The 20,084-nt window shown below is 41.0% G+C and overlaps 1 protein-coding gene across 1 annotated transcript in view; it reads left to right on the top strand.

The window, feature by feature from the left end:
* Positions 1-404: 404 nt before the first annotated feature.
* gfpt1 (glutamine--fructose-6-phosphate transaminase 1) overlaps positions 405-20,084 on the top strand; it is a 23,020-nt gene continuing 3,340 nt past the window's right edge. The window contains exons 1-17 of the mRNA XM_032517014.1: positions 405-542; positions 4,028-4,135; positions 4,764-4,871; positions 5,553-5,678; positions 5,827-5,885; positions 7,036-7,170; positions 7,259-7,320; positions 8,303-8,382; positions 8,486-8,594; positions 9,046-9,209; positions 11,844-11,939; positions 12,595-12,692; positions 13,164-13,284; positions 14,220-14,377; positions 16,879-16,993; positions 17,357-17,484; positions 18,687-18,854. Of these exons, the coding sequence (XP_032372905.1) occupies positions 536-542; positions 4,028-4,135; positions 4,764-4,871; positions 5,553-5,678; positions 5,827-5,885; positions 7,036-7,170; positions 7,259-7,320; positions 8,303-8,382; positions 8,486-8,594; positions 9,046-9,209; positions 11,844-11,939; positions 12,595-12,692; positions 13,164-13,284; positions 14,220-14,377; positions 16,879-16,993; positions 17,357-17,484; positions 18,687-18,854 (1,842 nt within the window). The 5' untranslated portion in view covers positions 405-535. The remainder of the gene's footprint in view (positions 543-4,027; positions 4,136-4,763; positions 4,872-5,552; positions 5,679-5,826; positions 5,886-7,035; positions 7,171-7,258; positions 7,321-8,302; positions 8,383-8,485; positions 8,595-9,045; positions 9,210-11,843; positions 11,940-12,594; positions 12,693-13,163; positions 13,285-14,219; positions 14,378-16,878; positions 16,994-17,356; positions 17,485-18,686; positions 18,855-20,084) is intronic.

Below are 20,084 nucleotides of genomic sequence, written 5' to 3'. Positions count from 1 at the left end.
TTTTTTTTTACATTTTGCTAAAAACATTTCAGCCAATAATATCTATATGCATTCACAGTTTTGTCTACACAGATACAAATAACAGTACAATTGTAATTCTGAATACAGATTTGGGTATTACATAACACATTTACAAACTGATTCCACGCACACCGATTCTGAATACACATTCACAAATGTCAGTACACATTTAAGGATTATTTAACACATTTACACACACATCGATTGAGATACAGGTTCAAAACTCTGCCCACACCTTTACAAATAGTTTTGCTACAATAATGGTCCCTTACATGCTGGGTAACGCGGGTAGGTGTATGTATCACGGATATGGATCCTGATGCCACGTCAGGAGTGCCTGCGTTTACCGGCGTCGGTAGGTGCAACCTGATTGACAGACCGCTCGACCAATCAGAAGGCGCCATGAAAGAAGGCGGTTGGCTCTGAGTCAGTGTGGCGACAGAAGGGGCGAAGCTTTAACTGACAGGCGTTCCCAGCTACCAGAGTAGCTGTAACTGGCATCCAAACTGCAGACATGTGTGGTGAGTACTAAATTAATCCTACATGTATGTTATTAAGTGTGAAATGTGTCTTATATCTTATTTACCAGAACAGAAAAGCCACGTTAGGTTGGACTAACTGAGCTAAACGCAGTTGAAAATAGCTATGGGTGGCTAACCTGCGTTATGGAACATGAGCTAGCTAGTGCTGCTGATGCTGTTAGCTAGCAAAATATATGGTTTCATTTAGCTCTACGTGCTATCTGTGTGTTTTAAGTTGTCAGTGTCTGACAGCAAGCCCATACCTTGGACTAATAATGACATGTTTCATTCTACTAACGCAGGTTTACTTAACGTGGTTTGTGACGACGTTAACGTCACGTCCATCGCGTAATTTTTTCACTAAACGTCTTTCACATTGATATTTGTTAATTAAGCGTAACTATTCGGACTAGCTAAGAGTTAACATTGCCATTGTTATGTTTTAATTGGAGTCTTCCACATACTATTTGTGCTAAAAAAATGAAAGGTTGAAAGAAATGTCGACTGGTTGGATGCCACACTCGTGTTTTAACTTTAACTCATGAGAAAGTACCGAGAAATGTTAACTTCCTCATGAGTCAGTTTGGGGAATGTAGTTTTTGGTGCTTTGCTAGTATCTGCTCCTGTCCCAGTCTATATGATACGTGATACGCAGGTATACGCCACTAAGAAAGCTCCAGAATGTCCAAACCCCACTTAGAAATGTGCAATGCTACAGTTTTGTAACAGAAGAGAATTTAGCTATTTATTTTTCGCAAGTAATGGGTCGAGTAATGTTACTGCAAACTGAACAAACATTCTTGAACTTTTGAACATGCAGAGAGACTATTGTAGTATACCCGGCCACTATTACAATAAATTAGCTAGACTACACCCCTGTGTCCCACAGTCTTCTTTAACACCTGATAACAGATTCCTCTCTGTCTCTCATCACTGTCACTTCAATCACAGATTTAACCAGGGCTATCAGACCAGATAGACTAGTTGTCACAAAAATAAATTCCAGCATGCCCTGCACCATGGGGATTTCCTTGCCCTCCCTCCTTCTCTCCCTCCCTCCTACTCTCCATCACCCGCTGCTCTAAATGAATGCTCTGTTGAACCAGCCAGCCCGCTGGCTCTATATTTGCATTCATCTGCGCTTGGCTGTGTAACAAGGCTGTATTTCATGCCCCACCTTTGGCTAATTAAGGTGACACTCCTGTCAGGGGGAGTTATTCGCTCGATAAGTATTACACTGGCTGTGTGGATGGCAAATATCTGCCGAATAGACTGCTGCTTATTGCTGAAATAAGTTATCCTTAGGTCTTGATTCATGTGGGCTTGTTATTGTACCATAACTAGGGCTGCAACCAACGAATAGTTTCTCTTGAGTATATCTGTTGATTATTTTCTCAATTAATTGATTAGTTGTTTGGTCTATAAAATGTTGGATCAGTGTTTTCCAAAGCCCATGATGACATTCTCAAATGTCATGTTTTGTCCACAACTCAAAACATATTCAGTTAACTGTCACAGAGGAAAGAAGAAACTATTCACATTTAAGAAGCTGGGATCAGAGAATTTGTTTTTTTCTTTTTTTCTTTTCATAAAAATGACTCAAACCAATTAATTATCTTAATACATTCATCTTTTCAGCTCTAACCACAATAGTCTTCGAGTCGGTTTTGTAATTGTACACCAACTCATTTCAGTCAGACTTACAAGGACTTACTAAGTGATGTTGGGCGACGTTACTTCTTGGAGACGTTTGAAGTATTTTCAAACAAAACAAGACTAGCTCACCCCTCCATCCTCCTGTCCCCTCCTCCTCCCTACTGTGCTTCTGCGCACTAACCCCCCCCCACCCCCAAATCCTCCTTGTTGGTTATTGGCTGGAACTCTGGAACTCTGTTTGTGTATGCTTTGTGGTGCAGGTGGGCACGTTTTGTTTTTGTTGCTGTTTGTAGACCCTGGGCTGTCTACAGATACCACGTGCTTTACAGTGTGTTCTGGGGACAGGCAGCTCGCAGGTAGTGAGGAGATGTTTGCTCTATGGGACAACACATGTTCCAGCCTAAAACACACGTGACATCGCTTAGAGCACCTCTTAAAATGGTATGCAGATTTTTGCCAAGATGATTTTAATGTGTGGTCATAGTCATACGTGAAGATCTTGGACCAAAACATCTTGATAAGATTGTTTGTGTTGCTGTAACACTTACCCTCCCTAGGCAGGAGATACCATTTTGTGAAACACCAAGGCGGTAGATGGGCTCCTTTGTCTCTTAGCAGGTCGTACTGTCCAGACAGAAATCAGTTTTTTTCCGTACTCCTCTGACTGGTTTCTTGTGCATTATGCACAATACTGATTTTACGTTTAGCCTTATACATAATAAAAGGCTGATATATTAAAGTAATTCTTTTCCCACTGACTGAAAATAGATTCACATAGATTGACAAGCATTTCAAACGAGCTGTGCTTTCAGCTGCACTCCTAAGCATACGTTAAAGCAGAGGTGCCCAAATTCTGTTAGATAAAGGGCCAAAATGTATCTAGATGGAAGGCCGTGGGCTAAAAATAAATGTTGATCTCGGAAAATTCCGTAATTGTTCACAGATAAAACTTACGTATGTAATTTAATAAGGATGTTTACCAGCACACAGGTAAGCGGGTAATGATGACGACGAGTTGAACAGCACTGTGCTTAACATTGCTGTAAAACTCAGATATATTACTCTTTAGCTGCTCAAAAGGTATGTTTGGTAGTCATTTAGTCTAGGATTTTACAGTGTTTCTAAACAAGAGGAGAATAAGCATGAGCCTGTCAAATGCCATGGCAAGCCAAAACAAAGGGAGCGCATGCCTCAAATTGGGCGGCCTTGCTTTTAAAGAAAGAAGTAATGAACAAAAACGATAGCCTGGCGCCGCCCTCCTTCATGCTTCTGCTGAAATCTCATTTTCCTTAAGTACACCGTCTGGGTTTGCGGTATATTCTTGAGTTTTCTCGGGACAAATCTTTGGTGGTCCAATCAGTAAATGGAGGGAGTGGCTAAGGTCGTGCGTGGGGAAAGAAGCCTTTATCCAGAAGTTAAAGCTCGAACAAGAATAATCAATGCTGAGTTTTGTTGGTGGCCAGGATGTTGGGGCCCTCCTTCCCACGGGGCTTGGGAAAAGTTTTATTTTTCCCAGCTCGCTCAGTTTGTGGTGAAGGAGTTAGCTAAGGTGAACATTAGCAATGCTAAGCCAACGTCACAACCAAATGTTAGTTTGGTTATGGCCGATCCAGAGTGGCTCTGGGCAGATCCAAAAATGTTAAACTTCAACAGAGCACCCGCCTTCAAGGAAGTTAACATTTGTCAATGAAGAGTGGCCAGACTGTCTAAATAAATGAAATGTACCAGAGTCTGGTAGCAACAGGATACAAAAACTATTCTAGAGGCTGTAATTCTTTATGTAGAAGCACAGCACTGAATCTTAACATTTTGTTCTTTCCACTCCCCAGGAATCTTTGCCTATCTTAACTACCAAGTGCCAAGGACTCGCCGTGAGATCCTCGAGATCTTGCTTAAAGGTCTGCACCGTCTGGAGTACAGAGGCTACGACTCTGCTGGTGAGAGAGATGGAAAAGGCTCATATCAACAACACACACTTTTGTTTTTATCTGGCCTTTTTCCTTCACTGTCCCCTTAACTGTCTGACAGTTATTCTGTTAATATTCTGTTACTGTCTCCTAAATGGTGGAAATGGCTAAATGGCTCCCCATAGACATCAGGATGGCTGAAAACCTACACATCTTCCACCGCAGGCTGAAAACACATCTCTTCCAACTCCACCTTGGTTAACTTAAAAAAAAAAAACTTAATAGGAGCACTTTCATTTGGCCCTTTGTAATTTGGTGTATTTAAAGCTAATGTACTTGCACTAAATTCTTGTCTGGAGTTTGTACCTTCATTGGAAGTTGCTTTGGATAAAAGCATCAGCTAAATGACATTGATGTAAATGCACCAAGTTGCTAATAGTATTTACATTTACATTAATCAATGTAGCTTTAGAATCTTTCCTCTATGTATTAGCTGAGTGTAGCAGCATGTTGTTGGAATTCTGTTCTGACATTAGATCACAAAAACAGGACACTACTTGCAAAGTAGTAATAGCACCGTAGTATGTTTTTCTTTTCTATACTTAAGGACTTGTGAGCTCTGTAACTCAATGCTATTTGTTTTTGTTCTTTTTGTTAGGTGTGGGAATCGATGGTGGCAATGGCAAGGACTGGGAGTCGAATGCCAAGTCCATCCACCTGATCAAGCAACGTGGAAAAGTGAAGGTTCTGGATGAGGAGATCAACAGTATGCCAAGTTCCATGAATTAACCATTATCAAATGAAGCCTTATTGATTATCATTCCTTATACTCTGGTGCAGTTGCAGTGTTGCTCCCAGAAACACTGCAACCCAGCTGGGGGGCAGTCACGGTCTGATGCAGCATTGATGTAGAGCCCAGAAGTTTTGGTGACAATCATGGATGGAATTTAAAGGCGTAATTTATGGCGTAATAAATGATAAATTGATACACCTGTCAACTTCAATTCACTCTGGATATAAAGAATCCACAATAATCCATTGTGGGCCTTTTCCAAAGTTTTTGTTCATTTTTCTGACATTTGTCTGTCTTTTTTTAATTACATTTTTCGTTTACATGCAGCCATATCCTGGGACCTCCCCCCATGTTGTACCCAAAGTTACACCCTTGACGGCATCACGGAATAAGACAGATTCCATTGAACTTTTCATTAAACAGCGCTTAAAGCTTACTGGAAATTTGAAACGTCTAACTTTCCAATCGAGCTGCCCCCACTGTAACTGTAGTTTAAAAAAAATTAAATAAAAGTTTTAAAAATACATTAATTACATAAAATATACAACAATAATTCCCAGTGGCTTAGGCCCAGTGGGGGGGCAACTTGGCTTGCAATGCACTGGGGGGGGAACCCTGAGTTAAATATTGTCTTTGTTTGTTTCACCGTTTTAGAGCAGCAGGATATTGACCTGGATGTGGAGTTTGATGTTCACGTCGGCATTGCCCACACCCGCTGGGCCACCCACGGTGTCCCAAGCCCCGTTAACAGCCATCCACAGCGATCTGACAAGACCAACGGTCAGTTGTGTTTCACGGAGGGAAAGCTAACTGACTCCACACATCTTAACGTTTGACCTTGTGTTTCACAACAGCTCAGTCACTTTTCCCGACCTGCTCGCAGGTATCTTGATATCGTAAAGTTTCTGATAATCTTTCTGGTCTACAGAGTTCATCGTCATCCACAATGGAATTATCACCAACTACAAAGACCTGAGGAAATTCTTGGTGAGTAAATATTTTTCATAAACCATTCTAGACTAAAGCTGCAACTAGTGAATATTTTCATATGACACCAAAAGCGCAACACTCGGCTCCACGTACCTGTGTTGCGCTGTGAGAGGCCGGATTAGCGTCACACCCCTTCCAACTCCCAGAGTTCTCTTTCCTGTCCAGATCACAAGATCACATCGCAAGTTGCGTTTTAAGCTCCTTTTTTCTGCGTGTGGAGAGCTACGTGACACATGAAACTATATTGATGAGGACCGGCGAGTTAAATCAGATGTCCGAGAGTATACCAAACAGACACACAGCTGAGAACCTGCAGGTGGAGGCACTGGAGACGGGCTTGGACATATACGCCGCGGGACAGTGTGGATAAGCGCTTTCAGGAAATTACCTGCGTGTGTCCGACAATGCACAAAACATAAACACCGGTACCAGCCTACAGCTGTCCGCAGGCACGGAGGAAAGTGTGTCAGAGCCTCCCGGACGGGTGAAATGATACGGTTTCCTGTGCTTTTGTTTGGTAGGCTAGCTGCCAAAAATCACACCTTATTAGCTACTTAATTAGCCTGAGATATAAAAAAAATCAGTAAATGGAAGGTAGTGGCTTATGGCTGGTGTGTGCGCCAGCGTTTATGCATTTGTGTGTGTCGGCCCCTACATTTGACGAGTGTTAATGTCGGTCCCTGCACAGTACTGTGGAACAGTAGCCATTTCATTTACTTTGGAAATGTAAGAGAACTTTTCAACATGCTCGAATCTCCACAATGGAGTTTAGTTCTGTTTGTTTATCAACAGTATTTTGTTATAAGTTCTAGCTTTGGCTACTTATTTATTTTACTTTGGTATGTTGTTAATAATTTGCATAGTTAATATTGTTCTTTGTTCAGTTTATGCAGGTTTTTCAAATGTTTCACAAAAATATCATCTTTTTTTTCCCCTCTATCTCTCCCCCATCATCACATTTAAGAAGGCGGATGCCGAAGTTTTACTTTTTTAGTTAAAAAAAATAAATAACTCAAACCGATATTTATCGATTTATAAAAAATAGTTGCAGATTAATTTAATATGACAGCTAATCGATTAATCATTGCAGCTCTATTCTAGAATTTTTTTTCCATCTAAATCTCATTCTCCTCCCCCATCTCCACAGGAGAGCAAAGGCTACGAGTTTGAGTCAGAGACTGACACGGAGACCATCGCAAAGCTGGTGAAGTACATGTTTGACAACCGGGAGAGTGACGACATCAGTTTCGCTACGCTGGTAGAACGGGTCACCCAGCAGCTGGTAAGGGCAAGCTTACGCACGCCGCTGCTCCTCAAGTGATCCGCAGGTAGAAAAACCTGTCTGACGTGTTTGTTCTTCCACCTGCCAGGAGGGAGCTTTTGCCCTGGTGTTCAAGAGCGTCCACTACCCCGGAGAGGCAGTTGGCACAAGGTACGCTCCCGCCGATGCTGTCAAGCTGCTGTTAGTTATTGCAGATAAGATTGCAGATAATAAAGTTGATTATTTCGTTTTATTTTTTACATGTTAATATAAATAAGAACATGTCCAGGCAAAAAAAACAAGAAAATTTCATTTAGGGTTACTTGTGGCTCAAGAAGACCGGTCGCTCCCCGATCACGAGGTTGGTGGTTCAATCCCCCAACAAATCATAGACTGTTAATATTAATGGACCAAGCATCTGGTTCGGTGAAGTGTTGCAAATGTGGAAGTGCCTTAAACCTGCATTCTATTTAAGTTCCAGCAGGGGGCGACGTGCACTTGCAAAAGGAGGCCGGTTTCTGTAGAAGTCCATGAGAGTGTGACCCACTTCTCATTTGATTTATTACATCAGTCAACATTTTCACAAAGCGTTTATGCTCCTCCCTCTCGTCTCATCCGCAACCAGGATGGCTGCGCCCGTAACGCCAAACTCAACGACTCACAGCAGATCTCCACAAACCAATGCTCTGTCCGTTAATGTTAACAGTCGATGGTTAAAATGCAGAAAAAAGATTTGTGACAAATAAGAATAAAGTATGTTTTTGTAACTGATTCAAATATGGATTTTCATAGTCAAAAAAAGGAGAAGGAAGAAGTTTAAAAAAAAAAAAGCATCCCTTTTTTTTTTTCACCCCCTGTTTCTATTTCGAATACTTAAGTAATTCAAGGTGCTCTAAGCAATGTTGGGTGACTTTACTTCTTGTTGACTTCATGTTAAAGTATTTTCAAACAAAACAAGACTAGCTCGCCCCTCCCTCATCCCATCGCCTCCTTCTGTGCTTTCGTGCAATAACCCCCTAGGGACAGGCAGATAGTGAGGAGATGTTTGCTGTATGTGACAACACATGTTGTAGCCTAAAACACGCGTGACATCGCTTAGAGCACCTTTTTAAAGATTAAAGTATAGTTGGTTCATTAAAATGTTGCTGTGCAGGAGGGGAAGTCCCCTACTGATGGGAGTGAGGAGTGATCACAAACTGTCCTCCGATCATATTCCTGTGCTGTACCGCTCCAGTAAGTTTAAATGTCTTTTTTTCTTGTCTAATTTGTCCATGTGTGATTGCACAAGAGTCACTGAGGCCCAGTTCTTTCTTTCTTTCTCCCCCCCCCCCTTCAGCTGCTAAAGACAAGAAGGGCTGCAGTGCCCTACCCAGGATGGACCAGGACACCTGCTTGTTCCCCGTGGATCAGAAAGCCGTGGAGTACTACTTTGCCTCTGATGCAAGGTAAGCAGATACCTGTGTCTTCTCATCCAAAGATGCTCCATTAAGCGTCCTCCGCATATCCATACGTCTCTGCTTTATCTGTGGAGGGTGACTCAAATGTTTAATTAGGGCTGCATGATAAATAAATAGATGTTAAAATGTAGCTTGTTCTGCATCTTCAGTATTCTGGCAAAATACAAACAAATTGCTTGTTGAACTTCAAACAAATGAAAGGAAAAAAAATCCCACATTCTTTTATTGAACATCAAATTGAATATAAAAGGGACCACTAAAAGTTTAGCTTTTCTGCTAATTTTTCTTTTCTTTCAACTAACAGAACAAATCTCTGAGTGTCTTTGGTGGTCTTAGTTTATATTGCGATGACAATTTCAAAAATGAATAAAAATTAAAGCGATATATTGTGCAGCTCTATGTTTGATTGTTTTTTTGTCCGTGTCTTTCGTCGCAACAGCGCAGTGATTGAGCACACGAACCAGGTGATCTTCCTGGAGGACGACGATGTGGCTGCCGTGATGGAGGGCCGGCTGTCCATCCACAGGATAAAGCGCCGGGCCGGAGACTATCCTGCCCGCGCCATCCAGACCCTGCAGATGGAGCTGCAGCAGATCATGAAGGGTGAGTGGAAGGTCTGCCTTTGATCTGTTCTCTTTTCTTCCCGCCATACATGTCCCCTGCCCATATTTGCAAATAAATCACTGGTGAACTGCTTTGTAATTTTGTCCTGATCCCTGTTATTATGGTGAAAGCCAATATTGGACGCTGGCTGCTTATTTAGCTGAGCTGGCTGTTAACGTGCAGCCCTTAGGCCATCCTTGTTATCATGCAGCTTGTTACAACCCTGCTGGAGAAGTTGAAACCCCCAGGGAAGCCGGACGGAGTCGCAGGACTTTATCACCTTCCCCCTCTTAGCCTTAAGGGTGATTTACACTTCTGTGTAAATTCCACAGAACCATAAATCAAGCTTTAGTTGAAGACCCTGTTTTCTGTCATAGTGAATAAACTAGAAAATATTCACATTTAAGAAGCAAACGGAGAATCAATTGAATAGACAACTAATTGATTCATTAATTTATCTGTGCAGCTCTAGTTGATAAACGTGTATAGCGCAGTCAGTATGTACTACCACAGTGAAGCATTTTGTTTTTAGCTTTGTACTCTAGCACACAGGATTTTACATTTTAACTTTTCTTAATAAGGGTCAAGTGTACATTTTAGATTTCATTATTTCCAGTTTCATCAGATGAATGGTGTAGGGATTGTAGCACTTTTTATGCAGAGTTCCCCAAATTTAAACGGACTGTTCGACATTTTGGGAAACATGCGTAATTGCTTTCTTGTCAAGAGATAAAGGAGGCGATTCTCACGTCTCAAATTTCATATGGGACTTTTTCTTGCTTTGGACCAGTAACTTCCCAGATACTCCGCTGGTTGTCCCGCAATTATTTTCAGCCAAGAAATTGTGATTTTTAAAAATGTAGTTTTTTGTGTACAGATTAACAAAATATAACCGGTCATTAGAGAGCTTTAGATGTTGTTGGGGCCATTACACCACTTTGTTTTTGTTTTGTTTATATACCATGTTGGTTATGTTAATAAATCTGCAATTTTATGTTTGAGCACTGGGTGGAGCATTGCCTGGAAAGGCATAAAAGTAATCAGCCACAGATACACACGTGTGTGGAGAAACAGGGAAAGCATACAGCTTTCACTGTTAGTTTCGCATAGTTTGACTTGTTTGACGAGGAAAATGAATGGAACTAAACCCGAAATTAAATTAAAAGGACTAATGCTTGTGCGACGGTGAGCAGGCTGTTAAGGAGAATAAATTTGTCTCAGCACTGAAATGCAGACACATTGTGGACGTTGATTATCGGCACGCAGAACCCCACCTCGTTGGCCTAATGTAGGAGTTGGTAACACACTCTACAGATGTGTTGGAAAGTGGATTCTGTTATTGTGAGTTAAAGTTAATTTGGTTTGATATCTACCCTCCAGACACAAGAGAGGGGTTTCAATCGTCTCATATAACTCTTGTATAGAAAGTAGTGCTGTCAAACGATTAAAATATTTATTTATACCCCTTGATTTTTTGTTGTCACTTTTTTTTTTTTTTGTATTTTAATGTTCTTATCAACAGGGAAAAGTGTATTGGCTCGATTTGTGCAAATGTTTTTTTTGTTTTTTTTATTGAAATCAACATTGGTATATAGACTACTGTAGTGTTCAATTTCACATTAACAATCTTACTTGGAGCAAATAATCTCTCACACAATGTAACACTGTCCATCAATAAAAGGGGGAAAAAAATTACTTTGACAAGGGGAGGGGGGGATAAAGAGGTCTTCTTTAGCAAGTTTCGCCTTAAACCCTTTTTGAGTGTTATGTATTATCTGCTCTAGCTTTTCCAACGTTTTAGACTCCGTAAACCCCCGCCAAATATGTGCTCTAAGTCTTCCACAAACCTAGTCAAAACACTCTTAGAACTGAAACTCTCAAAATGTGTTTTATCAAATCAAAAAAGGAGTTTGCAATATCCTGCTCCTATATCCTTAAATTGGGGAGCTTTGTATAAAAAGGATGACATGTCTTGTTACTGTACATCCAACATGGCTGGGAGCACACTTAAAGCTGAAACTCTTTGACCTAATGGTCGTCAACACGATGAAAAAAGTGATATGTTTTTACTTTTCCTTCTTCTCCACCAACTCTTCCTCAGTAATCCAGCAGAGGGCAGAGGTAAACTGATGTTGGCTGCTCTCGACATTCCTTTGTGGTCCTGTCATTACTCAGCCTCTCTCCTCCGTTTCAGTTCCTGGAGCCTTTTTGCTGAATAACCTAATTTGCATGACCCAAATTGTTGTCAGCAGCAGGCTTCAAAAAGCTCGCATATTTCGCTGTCACGTCTTATTATTGATGGAAAAACACTATCTCCCTGATGCCTCATGTTTGTTTTTCTTGACTTTAAGGGGATGACTTACCCATTGGCTCTGAATACGTTAATAAAGCAACATAAGACAGTAACTCCCTGCGTGCCCAGGACTGCCAGTAAAACATTGTAAAGATTTTCCTGCTTCTCTCGGTGCTTTTGATTTACATTTTTCAGGTACTTAATGTGTGTCTACAAGACCCGTCTCAGATGTGGGCTCACACTTTATAAAAAGTCCATCACTGTTCTTAAGAGACATTGACCTCTTTTATTTTTTACTAGTGTTGGAAATGTTCCCCTGATTTCTGATCCTCCCACCACAGGCAACTTCAGCTCCTTCATGCAGAAGGAGATCTTTGAGCAGCCCGAGTCTGTGGTCAATACCATGAGGGGAAGAATCAACTTCCACGACAACACAGGTTGGGGCTGCTTGATTATGGAGGAATAAAAATAACATAACCTTTCAGCTCTCAATTATATTCAACATATTAATTGCTGCATTGTTGAACTGTCTCATATTTTTTCATAAGAGCACTGCTGTGCAATATAGTATGGCACTTCCATAGGCATTCACAAAGTTAGGTTTCCTCAATTATTGGGGGGGGGGGGGAATTATCATCACAATTATTTTCCAGTTTGAAATCACCATTATTTAACACGATTACTCATTGACTTTTAGAAAGATGTTGCATTTTTTTAAACTAAAAAAAAATCAGTGAAACCGTTCAAACAAATCAGCAGTGAATACATCTTGAACTATAAGATTTTCCTTAATGCTTTTCCTGTTTGAACTTTTTTTGAAGAGCTTTTCTTGCAAAATGTAATGTGCAAAAATAATCTTTTTTTCCTCTATTACATGGTTTTTGTGATCGAGGTAAATGAAATTAGATGAATTGCACAGCCCTGACACAGTTTAGTTTTCTCAGTGGTGCATAGATGCAGTATTTGACTCTGTCCCATATGAACACATAGATTATTTCAGTTGCCTGCATATCCCTGCATGAATTCACGTTTTTTTAATAATAAGATGGAAAGTCAGGGAGCAGAATGATGGATTAGCTGTTTGCTGTTCAGTGATACTGGGTGGACTGAAGGACCACATCAAAGAGATCCAGAGGTGTCGGCGGCTGATCCTTATTGCCTGTGGCACCAGCTACCATGCCGGGGTAGCGGTGAGTAGCCACTTTTTCTTCTTTGGTGTAAATGTATGTATTGCCATTCACATTGAATCCATCAGACTTGCAGGTATGGATGCAACGATACACTCAACATTCAATATTATGCACGATTTTAGGTTCACAATATGAATATCTCACAATTTATTCAACGGACTGAGCTGCAGACAATGACTAAAAAATCTTCCTTTATTCGTAGAAACTGTAAATCTCTTCAAATAATTAAGAAGACGTTGTCACGTCTGAAGCCAAATGAAATCAAAAGTAGATTACGTCCTAAGCCGTTTCATTCCTTTTCTTTTATCTCCACTGGTTAGAATCGTATTTATATGGATTTTTAATCGATTCACTATGCATTGTTACATCTCTGCTAGCAGGAGATGTGTCTGTATTGTGGACACAGGGTTGATGTTTGTGCGCTGGCACTTTAGCGAAGGATGCTGAGCAGTGCTCTGCTGCTTTCCCCAGACCCGCCAGGTCCTCGAAGAGCTAACCGAGCTGCCTGTCATGGTGGAGCTGGCCAGCGACTTCCTGGACAGGAACACTCCCGTCTTCCGAGACGACGTCTGCTTCTTCATCAGCCAGTCAGGTGCGGAGGCGCTGCCATCTGGTCCTGATCTAATGTACATTCCCCCATTGTTCCTCTGTCCATCCCTGGGAGCCACTCTGGTTCTTCTTGGTTTATTTTTTCCTCTGCTCATCTTGAGTCTCAGCAAATTGTCAAGTCAAACTTGTGCAGTAGAGTTGAGTTTACCCAAATCATCAATCACACAGTATTAATATAGCACATTTCATATAAATGCAGCACAAATTGCTTCATATAATACCTCCCCCCCCATGCCACACACACACACACACACAGATATACACACATAACACAATATCCCTCCCCCTGCCCCATTTACCAACCCACCCCTAAATCGACAAAATGTATGAATTAAAAACTGCTGAGGAAACTCGATCATAAGCAAGGACAAACCAAAGGCATGAAACCAAAAGTTACTTAAATATATAAATAAAGGCTTTAAACAGTGGCTAAAAGTGCATAACCTGTAGATTGTTAAACAAAATACACATATTGTACACAAATAAGACAAATAATGCATAATGCATACAACTGATAAATATGTTATTAAACTTAATAATAATAATAATAATGAATATATAAAATAATAAACCATAATAGAATAGAATGCCTTTATTGTCATTATACACAAGTACACGGTACTTGTGCAACGAGACTAAAGTAAGTAGATTAAGAAAAGGAATAAATACATTGTTTATTAAAAGGCCTTACTAAAAAGTTTTTTTTTTAGTTTGCCTTTAAAAAACATCAACACTCCTCCACCTCTGCCTGTATCTGCTCTGCTCTGCTCTAGTCTTCTGAATGGGTGTTTCTATATTTTTGTGTTCTTTTTCCCTGAAGCTGTCCTGTATGGTGCAAAAAGCCATTTCCCAACAAACCAATAAATCAGCATTATTTTATTGTCTTCTAACTGTTTCCTGTCCTTGCCGAATCTCCAGGGGAGACGGCTGACAGCCTCATGGCCCTGCACTACTGCAAGGAGAGAGGAGCTCTGACTGTGGGCGTCACCAACACGGTGGGCAGCTCCATCTCCAGGGAGACCGACTGCGGAGTCCACATCAATGCCGGGCCTGAGATCGGAGTAGCCAGCACCAAGGTGAGCCTGGTTTTATGTATTCCAACAAGCTGCAATATATGTGAAATGTCTACAGTAATTACATCTACAACCTTTTTTTTCAGACAAAGGGTTCGGACGCACAAAATGCAAAGAAACTTATTTTCCTGCCAGAAAATCCTAATGAATTACTCCCTTGGCTGAAAGTGCGTGCGTGCGTGCAAACTTAAAATGAATTGGCAACAAGTTTGTTAATCAGTTTTCATGCAAAAAAGCTCATACAGTATTGAATTGACATACTGTACACCTGCCAATTGTCATACTGCGGACACTGTACATTCAGACAGAACCAGTTGGTGACAATTCAAGTGGATGCAAACCGCTAGCACAGATTTTATATGCACATTACCAGTTCTTCTGAGTTTAGTGGTGTACCACGGACACATTGCACCCGGGTTAAAAGAAACTTATATTTGGGGTGAACAGACCTTTTTATACAGTTTAAGGAAACTGTATACCAGTTTGTTGCATCATCTCATAAATGAACTTACCGCCCACTGACACTGAATAAAACCCAGATGAAACTCTGTTATTAGTCTGGTCCCGCCTCTTGGAAGCTGACATTTTCCTCCGCTCTGAACCCTCGGGGAGTTGAGGAAGCCTGAGATTCTCATCTCTATTCTTACGTAAAGCTAGGACATTTGGTTTTCTGCCTCTCCACCCACCCCCTTCTCAAAACCAAAAGGATTTGCCAGCTTGCACAGAGCAGAGAAGTAGTGGAGCCCCGGCCCCAGCTAGTGAGGCGAGCGAGCGGAGCTGGTCCCTCTCTGGTCCAGCCCTTGGGCTTGGCTCAGGGACTCTTGTGCTGCTCCAGAGCCTCAGAGACGCCATCATTTACCACTTAGCTGCCTGGGCCACACACCCACACCCATCTCAACCAACTGCTGCAACCAAACTTGTGAAATTACAGGAGAATACGAATCATACCCAACTGCTTAGTGGCCCCAAATTCATCTACTTGGCCTCTATTTTGTCTGTCTCATGCCAATTTGATTTGTGGATTTGTGAACTGTTTTTTTTTTCTTTTCTTTTCTTTCAATTTCTATGATCATATCCAATATTTATTGATTAGGTGGAGACAAAATACTTTGATGCTATCTAAAGGCGAATCCTTCTGGCAGGTCAACTGACTAAATGGTGGAAGATGAATTTATGAATTATGTTGCTGTATCCATTAGGAATTTACTCGTCCATAACTGTGTCTCTCTGAGAGGAATCTGGCAGTGTTTCAGCTGTATGTAAGGGTTAGGTCTTTGCAGGGTAACAGTTGGCATGTTATGCATAGAAAACACTACGTTAGTGATAAGAACACAGAAAAACTCTACAGTTTGTTTACTATGTTAATAGTACTATTGTTTAATAGGTTGCCACATCTGACCCGCCAGCACAGACTCAGAGTTCTGAGGAACTGTGGCTAGCATGCTGTCAGTGGGGAAATAAAACTGTGTAAAGGTTTTACGGCTATTTTCTTGACCCTACACACTAGCAACTGAGTCTGGAGGGTCCCGTGAAATGACTTGGCTTCCCTCCAGCACAGTTTAAGTCTCCCAAATGGGCATGGAAGGCTTCCAGACGTGCTCGGAGATGAAGGAACCGAGAGAGTGGGCAGAAATGACTACACGCATGGAGTCTCCGTTGTGCTGAGGTTGTTTGATCGCCGTCATTTCCAGAATGATCAGAGGGTGGACTCTCTGGTGTGATGTGTGTTCACCAAGTTTTCCAGGATGAGCAGGACTAGCTTGAATGAGCTCAACTTCATGCAGTTTAGTGCTGCTTTGCGTGTCCTAAAATCCACCTCTCCTTCCATTTGTCATCTGGTGCTGATTATTATCTGGAGACAGAGCCCACCATCAAAACAGGGAGAGAAGACGCACGGACTCAAGTAACTGTACTGAAAAGAGAGGCTCAAATCAGGATATGGTCCTGCTCTTTGTGTTCAATACTGAGTACAGTTGCAAAGATTAATTTATTTAGTTTGACTATTAAATTAATCGTCAACTATTTTGATAATCTGTGTTATTTTTTTATGAAAAAGAGGAAGGATTCTCTGATTCCAGCTTCTTAGGTGTAAATATTTATGTACTTTCTTTACTCCTCCGTGACTGTAAACTAAATATCTTTAATTTGTGGACAAAAGAAGACATATGAGGACGTCATCTTGGGCTTTGGGTTGCGCTTTTTCACAATTTTCTGACGTTTCATAAACGAAACAACTAATTGATTAATTGACAAACAAAATAATCATTAGTTGCAGCCCTAATATTGAGATGTGAACTGATTACTAATAGGTATAGTACTTTTTCTGTATCACAACAACCAATGTTTTCCAGTAGTATTTATCTACATTCATGCACGGGGCATCGGTTTTCTCAATGAATCTGTAGATGAGGAAAAACTATGAACTATGAACATGTGTTTCAGCAGTTGCACTATAATGATTTGCTAACATTACGCTTTGTTTTTCCTGACTTTGTGCTCTGCAGGCCTACACCAGCCAGTTTGTGGCCCTGATCATGTTTGCACTCTTGATGTGCGATGACAGGATTTCCATGCAGCCCCGACGCCGAGAGATAATCCAGGGCCTAAGAGTGCTTCCAGGTAAATCAAGCCACGAGTATCACGGTTCAGCCAGGGAAATTGTGATTGTGTGATTTAAAATTTATAGAGATGGGAAAACAAGCTCTCAGAGCAAAGATCAAGTACATCCAAAGCCTGTTTTAATTTTGGTTGTTGGTTCGAACAATCTTCTTAGAAGAGGAAGCCAAGTGATGAGACCTGTAGGGTCTCACATGCTCCTCTAGATCTGAAGCATATGGCGGCGTGTCCCTAATCGTAAACTGAGGAATGCCTGGCCACTCTGCCGCTGCCTGCCCAACAATTTATTTTTATTTTTTTCCGCTTCTTATTTTCTTTTCAAGAAAATCATCAATCACATCTGTTTTCCTGTTATGTCTGTGTTAGATCTGATCAAGGAGGTCCTCAGTTTGGATGATGAGATCCAGAAGTTGGCAGAAGAGCTGTACCAGCAGAAAAGTGTCCTGATCATGGGCAGAGGCTACCATTATGCTACCTGCCTGGAAGGAGCACTGGTGAGCAAGTACAGCCTTCTTTTATTGCCAACTATGTCTGAATTTCTTTCTTTATTTCCCTTCCTATGTACAGTATTAGAAAAAGAATTGAAAATACTTTGTCTATTTATTGCCATGTCTCTCTGGAGAGCTTTAGAAAAGTATTACCAGCTTGCAAGGAGGTTTATCTCAAAGGGCAATTTGGTTTTGAGCAGTCTACAAACCAACAACATTGAAAATGTACACATTAACACATAAACAGCAGACAGGGGTATGTCAGAGACAACACAATAGCTGCTTTCCGACCAAGTAGTTACAGGAATGTAGTCCACTTCTAAGCAGTTCTAACTACTCTTCCCCAAAACCAGTTTTGCATTTGCACTGGCCAAGTGGCCACAGGAACTGGTAGGAGGGGTAAGGGAGTGACGCAAGCACGGTCTTTATAGCGTTAAAATCAGAATTAAAGGATTTCTGAGAACGATGGTTACCTGGTTCTCAGATCTCTGCAGGGTAAACCGGACCGCTAGCTAGACTGTTTGTCCAATCAGAGTTTTCTGTTGCATGACTAAAACCCACGGGCCAGGTCTGGCTGATATTTTCCGCCACTACCCTTGGGCCGGGGCTTTGATCAAGCATTTGTCTTTTGTTTTTTTAATCCTGACATTATTAGCATAATTGGGGAGAAAGCTCTGCCTCTCCAGCTTCTCCCATAGCTATAGTGCGGCCAGTGTGTCGGCATGCAGACCGTGTCGAAGGACAGTATTAATTAGTGGATAGAGACAAGAAAGTCTCCAATCTGGTTCCAGGGCTTTAATTATGTTGCTGCCTTGATTGGTTAGCCACACTCTTCGGCTGAGAGAGGGAGCTAGGGTCGAGTTGTTCATTTTTTTTCATTTCATTCATTTGCGATCCATTCGAAATAAACAAACAACGCGGTTTACATGTTTTGTCCTTGTTGCGTTATTTATTAAGATAAAAACAGTTGTCTGGTTTAAATTGGGCTCATAATTACAGTTGGATGTGTCAGGCCGAGCTTGGACACAACATGCTCGGGTTTGATGGATTTGGGCCTGATCTAAACTTTAAACCATTGCACGTTTTTCTCCCATCCCGCAATGCTTTGTGGACTAGCCAGACCCTCCCTCGCAGCACTGCGAGGAAGGTCCGCCAACACAAGACTAAGACTTTCCTAACCTGTGTTTTTTTTTTTTTATCCTGTGTAGAAAATTAAGGAGATAACATACATGCATTCAGAAGGCATCCTGGCTGGAGAGCTGAAACACGGCCCCCTGGCCCTGGTGGATAAACTCATGCCGGTCATCATGATCATCATGAGAGACCACACCTACACCAAATGTCAGAACGCACTGCAGCAAATTGTCGCCCGCCAGGTAAGAACCATACAATCATTCATACATATAAGGCTGGGCAATAGGGAGAAAATCAGTTTTCACGATATTCTTGACCAAATAACTCAGTGATATTCTAGGGGTTGACGATTGGTGCTTTAACAAAATATCTTCACACTTAGATTTTAGATAAATAATCATTTAATGTGGATATAATGACTAAGTGGATAAAGACAAGTAATACAACAGCTAGAACAGTCTGGTAAGTTCAGAGAAGTACATCACTTTACTGTCAAGCAGCCTTTAAAACCAGGAAAAGACTACATTATGTCATATTATGATATCCAAAATCTACGATGATATCTAGTCTCATATCACAACATCGATATAATATCGATATATTGCCCAGCCCTACATACATATCAAATGAATATGAATGTTGACAAAAGGCTGATATATTTAGTGGGTGAAAGTGAAATTATCCAGTCTTAAATATCCTTTTGCAGCACAATTGACCCTGCAGATTGTTTATTCACTCACTAAAATGCCCATGAAACACTCTATTACACATCCAAAACTAATATTTTGATGCCTTACAAATGTACAACATCAAAAGTCAACGAGTAATGGAAACTGACTTACTCATTACATGTCAATTCTGATTTTACATGCAAGTTGTTGTTTTTCTGTGGCATTATTTAGGGCTGCAACTAACGATAACTTTCATAGTCGATAAATCTGGTTATTTTCTTTATTAGTTGTTTGATCTATAAAATAAAATACGAAAATCAGTGTTTCCCAAAAACCCAAGATGACGTCCCCCAAATGTCTTGTTTTGTCCACAACTCAAAAATAATCAGTCCACTGTCACAGAGGAGAGACGAGACTAGAAAATTCTCACAGTTAAAGAGCTGGAATCAGAATTTTTACTTTTTGGCTTGACAAAATTACTCAAACTGACTAATCAATTGTCAAAATAGTTGGCGGTTAATTTAAAAGTTGACAACTAATCGATAAAGCTTTACCGTTCTTGTGATTCAGAACATCTGAAGAATCTACAACTCTGTATTTAAACTGACTCCCTGAACACTTGATTAGCGCGGTACATGTTGCATGTTAATTTCCACAGCCCTGTCCGCGCCACACCTGTGATCCTTCACCTCAATAAATACAAGGGAGGGGTCGCTTCAGCGTGACATCATGGCTGTTGGTAATCTGCAGCAGATGCCAGTTTAAGAGTTGGGGGAAAAATCAACTGAGAAAGGGGGGTTG

Source organism: Etheostoma spectabile, chromosome 5 (assembly GCF_008692095.1).
Source record: "Etheostoma spectabile isolate EspeVRDwgs_2016 chromosome 5, UIUC_Espe_1.0, whole genome shotgun sequence".
Taxonomy (NCBI): Eukaryota; Metazoa; Chordata; class Actinopteri; order Perciformes; family Percidae; genus Etheostoma; species Etheostoma spectabile.
This window is presented reverse-complemented; position numbering and strand designations above follow the sequence as displayed.